The sequence below is a fragment of the Tachyglossus aculeatus genome, chromosome 7, assembly GCF_015852505.1.
Source record: "Tachyglossus aculeatus isolate mTacAcu1 chromosome 7, mTacAcu1.pri, whole genome shotgun sequence".
NCBI lineage: Eukaryota > Metazoa > Chordata > Mammalia > Monotremata > Tachyglossidae > Tachyglossus > Tachyglossus aculeatus.
The window spans coordinates 39,719,012-39,737,403 of record NC_052072.1 but is presented as its reverse complement, the minus strand read 5'-3'; the positions used below and the strand labels follow the sequence as shown (position 1 = coordinate 39,737,403).

The 18,392-nt window shown below is 41.3% G+C and overlaps 1 protein-coding gene across 1 annotated transcript in view; it reads right to left on the bottom strand.

Moving 5' to 3' along the window:
• Positions 1-18,392, bottom strand: part of ATP13A4 (ATPase 13A4) — a 126,295-nt gene that overhangs the window by 29,735 nt on the left and 78,168 nt on the right. Inside the window, exons 14-20 of the mRNA XM_038749077.1 lie at positions 16,866-17,016; positions 15,077-15,163; positions 13,873-14,026; positions 12,142-12,253; positions 5,404-5,528; positions 3,137-3,300; positions 766-888 (exon numbers count right to left, since the gene is read on the bottom strand). Of these exons, the coding sequence (XP_038605005.1) occupies positions 766-888; positions 3,137-3,300; positions 5,404-5,528; positions 12,142-12,253; positions 13,873-14,026; positions 15,077-15,163; positions 16,866-17,016 (916 nt within the window). The remainder of the gene's footprint in view (positions 1-765; positions 889-3,136; positions 3,301-5,403; positions 5,529-12,141; positions 12,254-13,872; positions 14,027-15,076; positions 15,164-16,865; positions 17,017-18,392) is intronic.

Sequence of the window (18,392 nt, the reverse complement as noted above, 5' to 3'; positions counted from 1 at the left end):
AAGCGCTTAACAAATACCATGATAAAAAAGAAAAAAACCCTATTGATCAGGAGACGTTAGGTGTCAAAATAGACCCATCAGGAGTCTCTATGAAGGACAGTGATATGCAAAATAATGAGTATTCCTGAAATGCCAGAATGCCAACCAAGTAATGCAGAGAGGCTCAGTAGAAAGAGTCCGGCCTTGGGAGTCAGAGGTCATGGGTTCTAATCCCGACTCCGCCACTTGTCTGCTGTGTGACTTTGGGTAAGTCACTTCACTTCTCTGGGCCTCAGTTACCTCATCTGTAAAATGGGGATTAAGACTGTGAGCCCCACGTGGGACAACCTAATTACCTTGTATCTACCCCAGTGCTTAGAACAGTGCTTGGCATATAGTAAGCCTTTAACAAATTCCATCATTATTATTATTGGTGATAGTAAATCTACCTTATCTGGCCCAAATAGGCTCTTCTGGGGATTTTTTTTAAATCTCATTTACATTTCCATTTGGCCATAGGGGGCCTCAAACAGAGGCAGATAAAAAGAAATAAGGAAAAGCAGAAACTGAAAAAAGCTTGAGTCCAAAATTGTCAGATAGCATGAGATGATTTGCAAGTGTATTCTAAAGTCATGTGAATTATTTCAGTGTATCTCATTTAAAAAGTCATGGCCACCAAAATAGCAACACATATAAGCCCTGCAAAATTTTTCCTGGAAAACACTCCTTTAAAGTGGTTACTGCTGCAAACTGAAAGTGAATTATTCATTATGCTATGAAACTTACTTTGGGCAGCAAATGGCTGAAATACTGTCCTATAGTCCGATAGGATTTTCCACTCAGAGCAAAATGGTAATTTCTTCCTCCATCTTCAGTGCTGATTTCTTGCTCCACATTAATGTAACTATCCTATAAAACAGATCATGAATATTGCTTGACTTAAAACATTCGTAGAAAGGTGCGAGCTTTCAAAGAGAAAGAAGTTGGACCAAGTAACTGCAAGATTGTCTTAACAAATACCATAATGATAATAATAATGATTAGCCACACTTCCTAAGTAACCACTATTTCCTTGAAGTGTGACTGTTATCATGTCCTGTTTTCCCACTGCCAGACCTGATTTAATCTGGACCAAGCAGTAACCTTGGGCAAGTCACTTAACTTCTCTGTGCCTCATCTGTAAAATGGGGATTAAAAGTGTGAGTCCCACATGGGGCACAATCTGATTTCCCGGTATCTACCCCAGTGCTTGGAAAAGTGATTGGCACATAGTAAGCACTTAACAAATACCATTATTATTATTATTATTATACCAAACTCCTTTTACTTACGTTATCAGCAAAGGACCCATTTCGAGAGATTTTAGACAAACCAGATTTTAGAAGCAACACATAATCTTTCTGTTGCAGGATATTGTTTACAATAACTTGAAAAAGGAATTTTGTGGCCCAAGAAAGCATCTACCCTTTCCTCTCCATCCATACCGCTACCCTGCTCATTCAAGCTCTCATCCTATCCCGTCTGAACTACTGCATCAGCCTTCTCTCTGATCTCCCATCCTCATGTCTCTCTCCACTTCAATCCATACTTCATGCTGCTTCCCGGATTATCTTTGTCCAGAAACGCTCTGGGCATATTACTCCCCTCCTCAAAAATCTCCAGTGGCTACCAATCAATCTGCGCATCAGGCAGAAACTCCTCACCCTGGGCTTCAAGGCCGTCCATCACCTCGCCCCCTCCTCCCTCACCTCCCTTCTCTCCTTCTCCAGCCCAGCCCGCACCCTCCGCTCCTCCGCCGCTAATCTCCTCACCGTACCTCATTCTCGCCTGTCCCGCCATCAACCCCCAGCCTACATTATCCCCCGGGCCTGGAATGCCCTCCCTCTGCCCATCTGCCAAGCTAGCTCTCTTCCTCCCTTCAAGGCCCTGCTGAGAGCTCACCTCCTCCAGGAGGCCTTCCCAGACTGAGCCCCTTCCTTCCTCTCTCCCTCATCCCCCTCTCCATCCTCCCCATCTTACCTCCTTCCCCTCCCCACAGCACCTGTATATATGTATATGTTTGTACATATTTATTACTCTATTTATTTATTTATTTATTTTACTTGTACATATCTATTCTATTTTATTTTGTTAGTATGTTTGGTTTTGTTCTCTGTCTCCCCCTTTTAGACTGTGAGCCCACTGTTGGGTAGGGACTGTCTCTATATGTTGCCAATTTGTACTTCCCAAGCGCTTAGTACAGTGCTCTGCACATAGTAAGCGCTCAATAAATACGATTGATGATGATGATGATGATCTACCCAAGAAGCCCATCAGGCGACACTTGTGAAATGAGAGAATTTGATTCACTGAGCCAGTTCTCCACAGTTCCTAGATCGCTGCCCGGTAACAGCCCTTACTGCTATAGGTCCTAGAATACTTCCCTCCTGTCCTGAAGGAGTTAATCAAGGAGTTAAAGCTTTTCCATAAATACATGGCTGTGCTTTGGTCTTCCCACATCTGTAGAGCAGCACTGAAAGTATCTTTTGAGCCATGCTACCCCATTAGGTGGTGACACCTAGACTGTGAGCCTGTCTTCTGGACCGTGAGCCCGTTGTTGGGTAGGGACTGTCTCTATATGTTACCGACTTGTATTTCCCAAGCGCTTAGTACAGTGCTCTGCACACAGTAAGTGCTCAATAAATACAATTGAATGAATGAATGACACACTTGGCATCATGGAGCAATAGTGATGAGAATGGAGAGGGGGACTGTTACCATGAACAGCTTCTTGAACACCCTACTAAGCAGGAGCCCCTCACCCTGGGGCTTATTTTTATGCACTCGTGCCCACCTGGGTGGTGGGTATTAAGCCTTGGGGAAGAGCTCAGTGATGGGCACCTCTAAGTTATGGGTAGCACAGGAACTTTATAGGACTTAATCAACTTCTATTTACTCCTTCACTTAGTACAATGCTTGGCAAACAGTGAGTTCTTAATAAATTCCACTGTTATTATTATTATTATTGTTTTTATTAAACACAAAGTAGGCTCTCCCCTCCCTCCACATTAGACTGTGGGAGGCAAACTTTCATAGACTGCTTGTCCTAAAATGTCTCAACACAATGTAGACGATATTTAACTGATATTCCCGGCATAAAAAGTCTTTTTATACATACGAGACTTCTATATTCAGAGGGCTTTCTTTCTTCGACTACTTTCCAGTTGATGGACGCTGATGAAGATTCTGCATTTTCATTTGCTTCAATGAGAATGACTTTCTGATTTTCAGAAATCATCCCAGATTTTCTGGCTACAGTAACAGCTGTCTGAAGGTTGTCACCTAGGAAAGTCATCAGAGGGATCGTGTGGCATTTACATTCTTAGTCAAAATGAGAGTGTTCGAGGCAATCCGTGTCTGACTGATGGTTTGTAAATGTCTATTTGGGATTGAAAATGTCCCCTTTAATAGTATGTCTGATTGTGACAATGCTGTAAAATGGTTTCAGGCTCATTTCTAAAGTCCATAATGGACTCTGTCAGTGCTTAAGATTTATTATTCAAAGAAAAAGAAATATCTGGAGATTGTTATTAACATTTCATATTCACAAGCAACCTCTGATTTATTGTAGAGCTGGATATCCAGTGTGTGAACTATCCAAATCTTTTGTTTCTCTTCCATTTCCTTCCGGCTGCCTACTTTTTGGGACTCTGACTGCAAATTCACACCTATTTCAGCATGAATATTAGAAACATAAAGAAGTAAAACTCAAACCAGACATTTTTATTATTTGCTAGCACTTTTGCTAGAATGTCTGGAATGGGAAGAAGTTGAAGCACTAGAATAAAATGAGAGTTTGGGATTTTAATCATTCATGCTCTCTCTGTCCTTGATTACCGTGAATAATCGTGAATTGATTATAGTTATTGGCCTCATTCCTGGCTATTTCATACCTTATGTTCCTTTGCCTCAGAGAATTCATATAATCAGGGTTTCATATTATCAAAGCTAAATGCGAACTGCAAAGCAATGAACTCCAGTCTATGGACTCCCATCCTCAATGAACGTTGTCCACTATAGTAGGAAGTGTAACACAGTTTTTTTCTTCTGCTTCCTGATCTTAATAAAATAGCAATATCCCCTTAGAATAGCTCCTGAGGGAATCCTTACTCTTTTCATTTATTTCCCTTCTCATAGTTCCTGTCTTGCAATCAAAGGTCCCAGAATAGAATTTCTTAACTTGGAGACTGGGACTCCTTGACAGTTTGCTAGAGAATTATTCGAAGAGGTCACAGAGATAGAGCTGCAGCAGCACCAACCCGATGTTTGCTGAAAACAGTGACAAACTGTGGCCTTATGAATTGGGTGACCTGACCAACTGACCCTTCCCCATAACCCTAGAATGGGAAGTAGCATGGCCTGGAGTCAGAGAACATGGGTTCTAGTCCCAGCCACGCCACTTGTTAGTTGTGTGACCTTGGGCAAGTTAAATCACTTAAGTTAGGTCACTTAATTTCTCTATGTCTCAGTTCTCTCATCTGTAACATGGGGATTAAATCCTTCTCCCTTCTTCATAGATTGTGAGCCTTTTGATGGACAGGGACTCTGTCCCACCAAATTATCTTGTATCTACCCCAGTGCTTAGAACAGTGCCTGGCTCGTAATAAGTGCTTAGCAAGTATCAAAAAAACAACAAAAAGAAAAACCCTTCTTCTTCCTTCTTTTCCTAATGGCCCAGTGGAATGAGCATGGGTTTGGGAGCCCCAGGTTCAAGTCCAAACTTTGCCACTAGCCTATTGTGTGCCCTTGTAAATGTAACTTAACCTCTCCGGGCTTCAGTTTCTTCACCTGTAAATTGGGGGTAAAATTGCTTGTGAAACATGCGTGGGACCGGAACTGTATCAGATCTCATGACTTTGTTTCTGCTCTAGAGGTTACCAAGCTATCAAGTAATGATATTTATTTAACACTTACTATGTGCAGAGCACTTTACTAAGTGCTCGGAAGAGTACAATGCTTAGTAAATGTCACGGTGATGGCTAACATTATGACTGTATGTTACAATGCCAGAATAGAGATTTTAAACAAAGGAACTCCCCAAAGCTATTTGGTAATAGCTTTAATTGCAGGAACGTTTGTTTTTTCCCTTTCTTCAATTAATAGGTGATTCATGCTAATACTGGAGGTGGGGAAGTGTCCATGTGGATGTGGCCTAAAGAAAGATAAAAATTTTTGTCCAGGTGTAATTGGTGGGGTATTATAACCAGAGTCCCATATTTTAATACATATTTTAATGTAACCAAAAATAGCCTTTACATGACATTGTTTTTAAAGTCCATTTTTCCCTGACCAGTATTGAGAGCTTTCTAACTCAGCATTCGTCAGTTCACGGTATCTCTCCCTTCTTTTCTTTCTACATCAAAAAGAGGAAACTGTATTCTATACCTGTGATCATGACTGTCCTGATCTTGGCAGAGTTAAGTTCTTTCAAGACTGGCTTCGTCTCTTCCTTCAAGCTATTTTCCATGATGAGAAAGCCCAGAAATGTCAGGTCTGACTCCACCTTCTCCCTTGGAGCAAGCAAATGAAAGAATAAAAGTAATGAAATAAAACAAGCTGGGTAGTTAAAGTATTTCATGTAAAAGCATTGCAGAAATATAATCAGGGAGAGAGTAATAATAATAATAATGATTGTGGTATTTGTTAAGGGCTTGCTATGTGCCAAGCATTGTGCTAAGTGCAGTGGATACAAGCAAATCAGGTTGGACACAGTCCCTGTCCCACATGGGGCTCACAGTCTTAATCCCCATTTTACAGATGAGGTAACTAAGGCCCAGAGAAGTGAAGTGACTTGCCTAAGGCCACACTGCAGACAAGTGGCAGAGCTAGGATTAGAACCCATGACCTTCTGACTCCCAGGACCATGCAGCAGCGTGGCTTAGTGGAAAGAGCACGGGCTTGGGATGTGTGCTCTAATCCCAGCACTGCCACTTGTCTGCTGTGTGACCTTGGGCAAGCCACTTAACTTCCCTGGGCCTCAGTTAACTAATCTGTAAAATGGGGATTAAGACTGTGAGCCCCATGTGGGGCAACCTGGCTACCTTGTATCTACCTTGTATCTATCTTTAAGTTTTCATTAAAGTTAGGCACTTTTGTCTATTAGGTCTGGGTGTTGTAAAAGAAAACCTTTCCAGATTGATTTCACTGAGACCTAGGGACCTCGAGCCGAGATAGGAACAAAACATCCCCTGCTGCAGAACACTTCCTGAAATTCAGAGAGTAGCAGGGAAGAAAGGGTCATTCACTCCTGAGCTTCTTTATGCGGCATAGTATGGACAACAGGGGTGAACAGCACTCCTGCTCCTGGAGAGCTGCCATATTTGTTGCAATAACATAAAATGTGAAGTGTCACGGTCTAGCAGATTCGTTCAGGCCTACAAGTAGGAACCCTGGGTTCTTACCAGTGTTTAATTTGTTCTGGGAGAGATGCCAGAGTGCTAAAACTAACCAACTAGCACCTCTCCTGCTATCGAGTAAATTTTCTCTCAGGCAGAGCGCTTGGAAGGATGAGGGAGATGAGAGGAAAATTGAAGAGCCGACGCTCTGCTCCTTTCACTTACTGTGCCTCTTTGGTCCAATCTCCAGGAGACTGACAGGGCCAGCAAAGGCCAGTGAAGACATCGCCCACTGCAGTTAACCCCCAAAGTGCTGCGATTCCTCCTAGATGTGCCAGGGCTCTGCCCACAGGTGCCAAGAATGAATCCTGGTGACCCCTGGCCCAAATTAGCACTGGGCCTAATCCCAGGTCTCACCCTGTTGGCCAAAACAACCCAGAGAAAATCCTCACACCTCCCAATACCTTGGGAATTTATTCGTAAAATGTATGGGTTAACTCCTCTATTGCTCTGTAATTAAGGTGAAGTTTGGGGCCTAATTTTGGCCCTTCTCTTAGAATTAATAGGTGTTTAAGAAAATGACACTACCCTCAGCCACATCATTAGATTGTAAACTATTTTATTGTGGCATTTATTAAGCATTTACTCTGTGTCAATCACTGTTCTAAGTGCTGGAGAAGATACAGGATGATCAATTTGTACTTCCCAAGCGCTTAGTACAGTGCTCTGCACATAGTAAGCGCTCAATAAATATGATTGATGATGATGATGATGATCAGGTCAGACACAATCCCTGTCCCACAGATGGCTCACAATCTTAGGAGGGAGAAACTGAATCCCCATTTTAATGGCTGAGGAAACTGAGGCACAGAGAAATTATGTGATTTGCCCAAGGCAGCGAGCACTTGGCAGAGCTGGGATTAGAACCCAGGTCCTGTGACTACCAGGCAAATGTTTTTTTCACTAATCCAAGCTGCTATTTGGAGTCAGAAACCGTTTCTTCTACTTTTATTGCATGCTACCCAATACCCAGTACAATTCAGAGCATTGCACATGTAGGCATTCAATAAATACTGATAGTGATCATTACCAAGGCGGTTGCCTCCCTTTCCCTACTCAGTTTGAGGTCCTTCTTTGTGTGGCTCTGGGCCACTCCCAGGCTTTGTGGGCTATGTAGGACAATAAAGTCTCTCTACTCACTCCCTCACCTTGCTCCTCTCCCACTACAACCCAGCCCACCCACTTCACTCTTCTGAAACCAACCCACTCATGGAACCTCTCTGTCATCTGTCACACTTTCGACCCAGTGATCATGCCCTCCCTGCTTCTCAGAACTTACTCTGGCTTCATATCTGACAGACCAGCATCTCATCCATCTTTAATCAATCAATTGATAGTATTTAACGAGTGCTTGGTAAGTGCAGAGCATTGTATTAAGTGCTTGGGAGAACATAATACTATAGAGTTGGTAGACACATTCCCCACCCACAGGGAACATAAGTCTGGAGGGGGAACCCTACTACAGCATATCCCCTCCAGGAAGCCTTCCCTGATTAAATTCTCATCCTTCTACCCTGTTTTCCCTCTCTTCTTATTCACGTCTCATTCATGCATTTAGTCCCATCACCTAAGTCTTTAGGTACTAACCCCACTCTCACAGCACTTATGTATGTATCCTCATCAATCAATCAATCCTTTTTATTGAGCATTTACTGTGTGCCTAGCACTGTACTAAGCACTTGGGAGAGGACAATAGAACAATTAGTTGATGCATTCTTTGCCCACAAGAAACCTTACTATAATTTATTTCAATATCTGTCTCCCTCATTAGACTGTAAATTCTTGGAGAGCAGGGATTGTGTTTGCTGTACTCTCCCAATGCTGTGCACCGAGTAAGCTCACAATAGATACCACTGATTGATGGATTGGCACTCCATTGTTCTAAATCAGCTCTGGGATTATTTTGAACTGTGCATGGCTTTCTGATACAGCTTCAAGCCATGGACAGATCAACCGAAATCCATATTGACCAAAGTAGCTGTGAGAAGGCTTTGAACTCCTTGCTAGGAAAGAGAGTCACTTGGATCAAATGATCCAGGGAAGACTTCAAACATTGAAGGAGAGCTCAAAATCCACTTTGGGACTTGATTTCTTTTCGTTGTGATTCCACACACTGAGAAATTCAAAGCTTGCTCTCAGTAATTATTCTGTTTATTCTCCTGCTACTACTCTCCTGTTAATTTCAAAAGAAAGAAGAGTAGTAGCAAACAGTGTGTGAATGTGAGAGCAATTGCATGTGTGTTGTATATGCTTAAGTGAACTCTTCCAAAATCGTGTTTCCCGGAACTAACCTCTCACCTCCACGTCCATTACTGTCACTCTAGCATCCATGCACTTGAGTCTTCACTCCTAAGCACTTTTGGTACTCACTTCTCCAGCCCCCATAGCACTTATGTACATATCTTTAAACGCTGTTGTTTTCCCCACCTGTAATTTATTTAGTGTCTCCCAGGCTGGACTGTATATTCCTTGAAGGTATATTCCTTCCTGGACTATTTATTTCTTGATTGTGTCTACTAACTCTCAGGTGCTTTGCACTGACTAAGCCCTCAAAAAATACTCTTGATTGATTGATAGGTTGGCCTCCTGAAAGTTAGGGAAGGAAAGAAAAAAAGTGAGTGGGTAGGTTGCATTGAGTCTGTGAAGAAGTGTGTACGAGTATAACTATATATAGGAGTACAGGTGATTTGTTATAAAAAAAGTTTTTCATTCAGAAGCATGAAATGTATAAGGAGGTTGTCTTTCTTTTGGGATTATGTTGGTTTTGGAAAAGTCTAATAATTGATTTTTAGTAACTCATGAGGGAAAAACAGCACTGAAAAGGCAGTTCATGTGATCATAGGAAACAGGGTCATCACATTGTCCTATATTGGAAAATATCTGCTGACTCTTATTCTTTAAGGCATTATTTCAGAGTGGGATTTGATCCCAGCCAAGAAATTTTTTTTAAAAGGCTGAAGAGAAAAACTGGAGTAAAGGAAAAAGAACTCTTCAAAGGATCTGGAATATTACAATAGTGTATCATATTTCCTTTTGTCCTTTTCTTATTAGTCATTCTTTTGTGCAGCTCTTAATGCTTTTATGCCAACTCTTAATGTGTTTGAATATATCCAGTAGAGAGTGGAGCAATATTAAAGATGTGTTATCTTCCCTGTTTATGCAGTTAACACCCCTAGAATTCATATGACTTTAAAAGGGGTGAAAGTGGAGTGAAATTGCATATTACCTTAAATGGATTTGTAATTTCAGTTCTGGCATTACACCGGGTACCATGAGAAACAGAGTATTTAATGCCCCTTTCCAGTCACAAAGCTAGAAGAATTAGACTAGCTGGAGATACATTTTTTATTGATTTAGTAATGCCTGTTGTTGGGTAGGGACCATCTCTGTATATTGCCAACTTGTACTTCCCAAGCGCTTAGTACAGTGCTCTGCACACAATCAGTGCTCAATAAATACGATTGAATGAACAAGTGAATACACAAATACAAGAAAGAGGAGGAGAAACCTAATAGCTATTAAAATTTCCTTTTGAAACCTCTCTTGCCACTAAGGCATATCATTGGCTTTAGACAACTCTGTTCCCCTCTAGACCTAGGCTGGACTGTTCCTAGAGCATTTTTTTTTTTGTAGCTCAAGGGACTTTAGACTGCTCTTACCTGGCCTGAGCTGTCTCAGGGGATATTTTGGATGTGTGCAGGGCCCATGAGATATCAGTACACATCTAACTTCAATTTTAGAAGTGTATTGTAATCTCTTGACATCCAAGCATTTTATCCTCCTCACCTCCTCCAGGAGGCCTTCCCAGACTGAGCCCCTTCCCTCCTCTCCCCCTCGTCCCCCTCTCCATCCCCCCATCTTACCTCCTTCCCTTCCCCACAGCACCTGTATATATGTATATATGGTTGTACATATTTATTACTCTATTTATTTATTTATTTTACTTGTACATTTCTATCCTATTTATTTTATTTTGTTGGTATGTTTGGTTCTGTTCTCTGTCTCCCCCTTTTAGACTGTGAGCCCACTGTTGGGTAGGGACTGTCTCTATGTGTTGCCAATTTGTACTTCCCAGGCGCTTAGTACAGTGCTCTGCACATAGTAAGCGCTCAATAAATACGATTGATTGATTGATTGATTATCCTTTCCAGTAATAGTGAGAACCAACCTAGTGGGGAAGCTAGGGGGAAGTCAGCGGAACCTCTTTCTGGTTGCCCACAGTCAGATCTCTTTCCAGGCCCTTGGCTACTTCTCCCTGAATTTTCCCCAGGCCAGCTTTCTCCCCATACCCCACACCCTTCTGACACTGCTTACCCATTACTCAGAAACTCCTTGTACATGCACAACAGTTTCAGAGAGCTAATTAATATCGTTACTGAAATACTGCAGTAGAGTGTTTTGTAGGGAGACAGTATGGACTAGTGGGAAGGGCATCAGCCAGGAGTCAGGAGATCTGGGTTTTAATCCTGGCTCCACCACTTATTGCTTTTGTGACTTCCGGAAAGTCAGTTAGTTTCTCTATATGTCAGTTTCCTCATCTGTAAAATGGGGATTAAATTCCTGTTCTCCCTCCTACTTAGACTGTGAACCCCATAGGGGACAGGGACTCTGTCTGACCTGATTGTCTTGTTTTTAAGCACTTGGCACATAGCGAGCACTTAGAAAATCCCACAAATAATATCATTGTAATGTCATTGGCAAATAAGGCTTGACCAGCTCCGTAGCATAAATCTGTTTGATCTGTGGACACTGTTCAGGGCTTGAATAATCACGGAGATTTATGTGTGGTCAGATACATCAATCCAAATTCTACAGTGTGTAAAATACTCTCTGAGAATCAATTAGGCATTTTTGGAAGCTGCATGAAGTCTTTCAGGCCATTACATTATCATTTAGGATCCTGAGGCAATAAAAAGTGCTTCCTAGTGCTCTCTGCTTCCACCTACTACTCCATTTGTAAGCTCCACCAGGGCTGAGAAAAACTGGCATGGCATTTCTTCATGAATTATGGCAGGAAGGGCAAGAGAATGTTTGAGAGGAAAAATAGACCTTAGAGAACCCAACATATTCAAGTCACCCCAATTTACTTTTTTGGTACTTCTCTTTACCTAGTCACGCTCCTGCTACTTCACTTTCCTTCATTCTTTACCTCTTCTTTTGACCCATCTTATTTTAAACTGTTTAAATGTTAGTAAATTGTGTTCAGGTTAGAAGTCTTAAGTTTCTCTGAAGCTTATCCAGAACATTATTGCTGCTTAATAAACCTTAACAATCAACCAAACATTGATATTCATGTGCAGCAGTACAGTAGTGGCTAAACTGAAAAGGCTTTTGAAGTTATGCAAGACTGTTAATGATTAAATTAACTAGATCTAATAGAAATAATTTTGTACAGGAAGTGGATACTATTTTTTGCCTTTAAATACCCCAATTTCAAATTTTCCAGTTTAATAACAATCTCTCAAATTGTCTCTCATGAGCCTTCCTGGGATTGTGAAAACCCATTACCTAGATTTCTTTTGTTAAACAAGGTAGGCATATTTGTGTAATTCATTATTTTGTAATTGTTTTTAGGGAGTTTGTATGCAGATAGCGTGTTGCTTTTTTCATAAGCATACTAAAAACAACGTACTCAAGAAAGAAAGCTTGTGAGTAGCAGTATCCGAGGTTGTCTGCTGGCCCACTTAGGTTTCCATGGAAACATATGAAAATAGCCTGATGTGTTTACCTTGTTAAGGAGATTCCTTGGGCGTCTATCTCCATTCTTTTGTACGCCAATCCAATGACCCGAAACCCTTGCACCGTATAAATCTGCAGTTCACTTGTAAAAGTGGTTGGTACTACAGAAGAAAATAGAGACCTATTAATGACATTCATTTTAGCCAAACTGTCTGCTAAGTACTATAGAAAACACAAATGAATATAGTTTGGGCTGTATTGATTCTTAACCAATAGACATATTTAAAGAGAATGCTGGAATACTATTAGACTGTGAGCCCACTGTTGGGTAGGGACTGTCTCTATATGTTGCCAACTTGTACTTCCCAAGCACTTAGTACAGTGCTCTGCACACAGTAAGTGCTCAGTAAATACAATTGATTGATTGATTGATTGGAATCATTCAATTAGTAGCATTTATTTAGTACGTACTACATGCAGAGTACTGTACTGAGCCCTTGAGTAGCCTCAATGACTGTACAATCTAACTGGTGAGAGAGACACTAAAATAAACTATAGTTAGGCTATAGTTAGGAGGGAGGACTAGAGTATATGCAGCGTGGCTCAGTGGAAAAGAGCACGGGCTTTGGAGTCAGAGGTCGTGGGTTCAAATCCCGGCTCCGTCACTTGTCAGCTGTGTGACTTAGGGCAAGTCACTTCACTTCTCTGGGCCTCAGTTCCCCCATCTGTAAAATGGGGATGAAGACTGTGAGCCCCACGTGGGACAACCTGATTACCTTGTATCTACCCCAGCGCTTAGAACAGTGCTTTGCACATAGTAAGTGCTTAACAAATACCAACATTATTATAAGTGCTACAGGAAGTTGTCAGCCCTTCAGGAATAAATGTCAAGAGAGGTCTGTCTCCCTCTCTAGACTGTAAGCTTCTTGTGGGCAGGGAATGTGTTCACCAACTCTACTGTATTTTACCCTTCCGAGTGCTTAATACAGGGCTCTGTACAGTAGTAATCAATCAATCGTATTTATTGAGCGCTTACTGTGTGCAGAGCACTGTACTAAGCACTTGGGAAGTACAAATTGGCAACATATAGAGACAGTCCCTACCCAACAGTGTTTGTACATATTTATTACTCTATTTATTTATTTTACTTGTACATATATATTCTGTTTATTTTATTTTGTTAATATGTTTGGTTTTGTTCTCTCTCTCCCCCTTCTAGACTGTGAGCCCACTGTTGGGTAGAGACTGTATATGTTGCCAACTTGTACTTCCCAAGTGCTCAGTACAGTGCTCTGCACACAGTAAGCGCTCAATAAATATGATTGATTGATTGATTACCTCCTTCCCTTCCCCACAGCACCTGTATATATGTATATATGCCTGTACATATTCATTACTCTATTTATTTATTTATTTTACTTGTACATACCTATTCTATTTATTTTATCTTGTTAATATGTTTGGTTTTGTTCTCTGTCTCCCCCTTCTAGACTGTGAGCCCACTGTTGGGTAGGGACTGTCTCTATATGTTGCCAACTTGTACTTCCCAAGCGCTTAGTACAGTGCTCTGCACACAGTAAGCGCTCAATAAATACGATTGATTGATTGATTGATTGATAGTAAGTGCTCTATAAATACTATTGATTGAGGTCTTCTGGGTTCAGATCAGTCTAGAGGGGTTGGATGGGGAAGATTCAATCATGCAAAGTGGTGAAGGTGATGACTTTTTCTGATATTTTGTCAAGTGGATCAGCAATCTTATCTCACCAGTCTAAATCACCTGTTTCTGGTAGGCAAAAGCTGGCCACCCTCTCAGGAGCCCCCTTCATATATGCCAGATAATCTCCTCCCACCTGCTTGACAACAACAGACATTCTCTGCAAGGAAGAAGAGAACGGGAACTGGTGTAAAATGATCATCCCTTCCACCGGGACCTAGAGGAGGAGGAGAAAAGTTTTCAGTGCTTGGCATATGACAAGCTCAACTTTAAAAGATGCGTTTCTCGCTCCTCATTTAAGGAGGAAACCACAAGGAATTGCCAGAAGTTGTTCAAAGCATGAATTAGCTAAAAGACAAAATAAGAAACAAAATCCTTCACCCTAACCAGGATCCTTCATTTCTGCAGTAGTCACTCAGGAGGCATCCTCACTAAAAGACCTGGAGTCCCCAAGCAGTTGGTTGAGTGTTCTAAGAGGGAGCCGGAGAACATTTGTGCCTTGGTTTTCCATCTGCTTTGCAATCCTGTAGAAGTTGCCTGTGCCATGTGGGAACTAAAAGCTAATTCTATCGGATACCCATTCATCAACTCCCAGAACTCTCATGCCAATCGACCAAACTGGATGCTTCTGTCCAGAGGAGGGTCCCATATCAGAGTTACAGAGGATCCTGAAATTCAAGATGAAAGAACCCTGATAGAGCTTGAAATGGCCTCTTAGGGCTTTTTTTTTAACCAAAATTTTCAGTGTTTCTTCATCCTCTGAGATCTATGGCTTCCCCCCAATGTACTGCTCTATTTTCTTTTAAAAAAATGGAAGAATAACTAGCCAAAAATTATGATCATAACCAAGCTTTGCTACTAGCTAAGAATAGTATGTAAGAGTCCTTGTCCCAGAAAGAAGACTGTTAATATTTCCTAATTGAGAGTTTCAGAAGCTACCACAGACAATACTCTTATAGCTACTGGGAAACTACACCAAGGACAAACATCTCTTCTGTTTCAGTCCACATCTTCACACTAGAGTCAGTTTCCGGCTGGTGGGTAAAACTGGTATTTGCAGGACAGGTTTTACCTGAACCTATTCCCTACCCCTCTCCTGTGAGGCTCATGGGAAAGGGAATCTTGGGATTAGGCTTGCCCTGAGATGTTGAATTTCTTACTACTTAAATAAAAGTGGCATAGGGTAGGAAGAACCACCAGACAAATATGGGAATTATGGAAACTGATATGTTGACTTACATGCGATATAAATCAGAGTAAAGCTTACCTGAGTGGCTGTGTGACCCGGTCTAACGACTACGGCTTGTGAAGTCACTTCTTTGCAGTTGGGATGACTCCGGTAATTGTCTATTTCCTGTTTCAGAAATGGGATGGATTTAATGCACAGGATTTAAACTTTGGCTCGGGCTTTTGGCACCTTCTAAATACTCTCAGTGAACAGTCCCAGATGACAACTAATGTGTGTTGGCTGTCTCCTCTTTTTTAGTTATGGAACTAAATTGGCTTGAGGTGAAATGGTTTAATCCTGTCAGAAAAGCTGCATTAACAATGCTGTGGAATGCAAGAGTAGACATTCCTGAATTATTCATGTAATTTATTCCTTTTTCTGTAGGGGTGACGTTTGTGAAGACTCTGAGTTTCTGAATAGTTTGACTGAGATAGGGAACACAAATGACCATTTTTTTTCCACAGACTACCTTTAGCATTTTATATATTCCCACATCCTTCCCTGGTATAATTGGTCTAATATGGATTGTAAGATCACTGGACAGGAAGATGGTAAATAAATCTCTGTTCAATCGTAAATACATCTTTGATAGTGATTAATAATGATGGTATTTTTTAAGGACTTCAATGTGCTAAGGACTAAATTAGCTACAAGCTAACTAGATCAGACAGAATCCCTGTCCCACAAAGGGTTCACAGTCTGAGATGGAAGGAAAATAGATATTTTATCCCCATTTAACTAATGAAGAAATGAACCACCGAAAATGTGGTTACTTGTCCTAGGTCACACAGGAAGCAAGTGGTAGAGAAAGAATTAGAACCCAGGTTTCCTGATTTCCAACTTCATGCTCTTTCCACTAGCCCACACTGCCTAGTTATTGATAACTTGGAACTCTAAGCCACAGGGGTCAGAATGCTTTAATAGGTATCTTGTTAGCGTTTCATACTCCCCTGAAACTGGATCTGATCAAAATTGTCATTCTGTAGTTGGGGCTCTGACAACTGTCAGCTGTGTGACTTTGGGCAAGTCACTTAACTTCTCTGTGCCTCGGTTACCTCATCCGTAAAATGGGGATTAAGAATGTGAGCCCTCTGTGGGACAACCTGACTACCTTGTAACCTCCCCAGCGCTTAGGACAGTGCTTTGCACATAGCGCTTAATCAATGCCATTATTATTATTATTATTATTATTATCTTCTAGACTGTGAGCCCACTGTTGGGTAGGGACTGTCTCTATATGTTGCCAACTTGTACTTCCCAAGTGCTTAGTACAGTGCTCTGCACACAGTAAGCACTCAATAAATATGATTTATTTATTTATTTATTGTTATTATTATTGTTATTATTATTATTATGTATTAGGGCAAGCAAGGAGGAGTTCCCAAGTAACCCAAGATAGAAGCAAATTAATGGTGATTTGCCCGATTCTTTTTGTACCTTCATTCCAGGTTTCTTTCATATTTGGCCCAGACGTGGGGACAAAATAATAATAATACTATGTTGCCAACTTGTACTTCCCAAGCGCTTAGTACAGTGCTCTGCCCACAGTTAGCGCTCAATAAATACGATTGATGATGATAATACTCCCATTTTTTTTCGTGTTGTACTTCCTTCCAAAATGCCCAAGTCCTTTAGCCCATTGTGTTTTCTTTCAGCCTCTACTGTAGATATGTCTTCAAACGGGACATTACAGATGGAAAAAGAATGGAAAATATTTGAGACCTCTTATTTAGTGAAGAGGCCCCTTCAGTAGCTATTGCCTTTCTTCATCATTCAGCAGCTCCGAGGCTCTTCAGTCAGTTAGAATGGATACAAACTAAAGAGTTACCCAGTTAGTGGCTTCAAACATTTTGAGGTCCAGAGGGTCTCCCTGGATTGTCCCCTCCAGAATGATCAGAGAGTGGCAGCTGGCCATTGCACCACACAGTGGTCCCCAGGGCAGAGCCTTGCCCGAGTGGAAGCTGTGGACTTCCTGGAAGCTGAAGAGAAGAGGGAAATAGCTTCATTTCTGAAATACACTTATTATTCATCTGGGGAGACTAAGAATTCCCATGTAGGAGGGACAGAGTAGTAACAGTATTTATTGAGCTCACGCCTTGTGTTGAACCCTGAACTAATCACAGGAGGAGGAAATTTTACTTGTTAGATGATTTGATCCTTCGCTTTCACTGGGGCCCCTCTAAACTCCCCTTTTTTTGCAGTACTTCTCTGTCCCTGAGGAATACATTCAGTAGTCCAAATTCATTGGAGAAGCAACGTGGACTAGTGGGTAGAGCACGGATCTGGGAGTTATAAGGATCTGGATTCTAATCCCGGGTCCTCCTCATCTGTTCTATAACCTTGGGCAAATCACATAACTTCTCTGTGCCTCAGTTATATCGTCTGGAAAAGGGAGTTAAGACCGTGAGCCCCGAGGGACGGGGACTGTGTCCAACCCGATTTGCTTGTATCCACCCCAGTGCTTAGTACAGTGCCTGGCACATAGTAGGTGCTTAACAAATACCGCAGTTATTATTTTGCTTCCTATTAGCTATGAACCTATCATTTCACAGGTAAAGGAAAAACTTTGCCTGCCAAATGTCTATTCCACAGGCTATTCCCTAGCCTAGGATTCTGTGAAATGCTGCCTGATTTATGCTGCAATGAGCAAAATCAAATTCGTAGTATAAGAAGGATGTTTTTTCTTCTGCAACTGGGTTCCACCCCTTTGACACACATAAAGTGCCGCCCTTCTCGTCGAAACTTCCCTTCCCTGCTCCTAGAATTTCACTGTGTTTGTCAAATATTAATCCTAACTGTCACACCTATTAGAATTCAGAAGATTCTGAATGCATTTTTTGTAATGGAATTTGGTAAACACTTACTATATGCCAAGCACTGTAGTAAGTGCTGGGATTGATGCAAGATAATCAGGTTGGACACAGTCCATGTCCCAGAGGGGCTCACAGTCTTAATGCCCATTTTACAGATGAGGGAACTGAAGTGTGGAGAAGTTATTTTCCCAAGTTCTCTTGAAGCTCATCAACTAACCAAATGCTTAGTATGGTGCTTTGCACAAAGTAAGATTTCAGTATATACTACTGAAAGCGTTTCTATAAGAATTTAATGGGAATGAATAGCTCCAGGTGGAAAGCAAGCATATTTTTAAAGTGTCAGTTCACCAGTTTTTAATTTTGATTTTCTGAAATCCTCTGGGAAATTTCAGGACATTCAGGATTTAAAAAGACTATTGTTGGAAGGGTAAATCTTAAAGTTCTCATTCTAATTCTCCACTGTACTTTCTCCATTTGTAATTTCTAGGCAGCAACTCCCAATTATTGAATTCTATGTCCTCAGATGGGTCCTTCCTGGACAT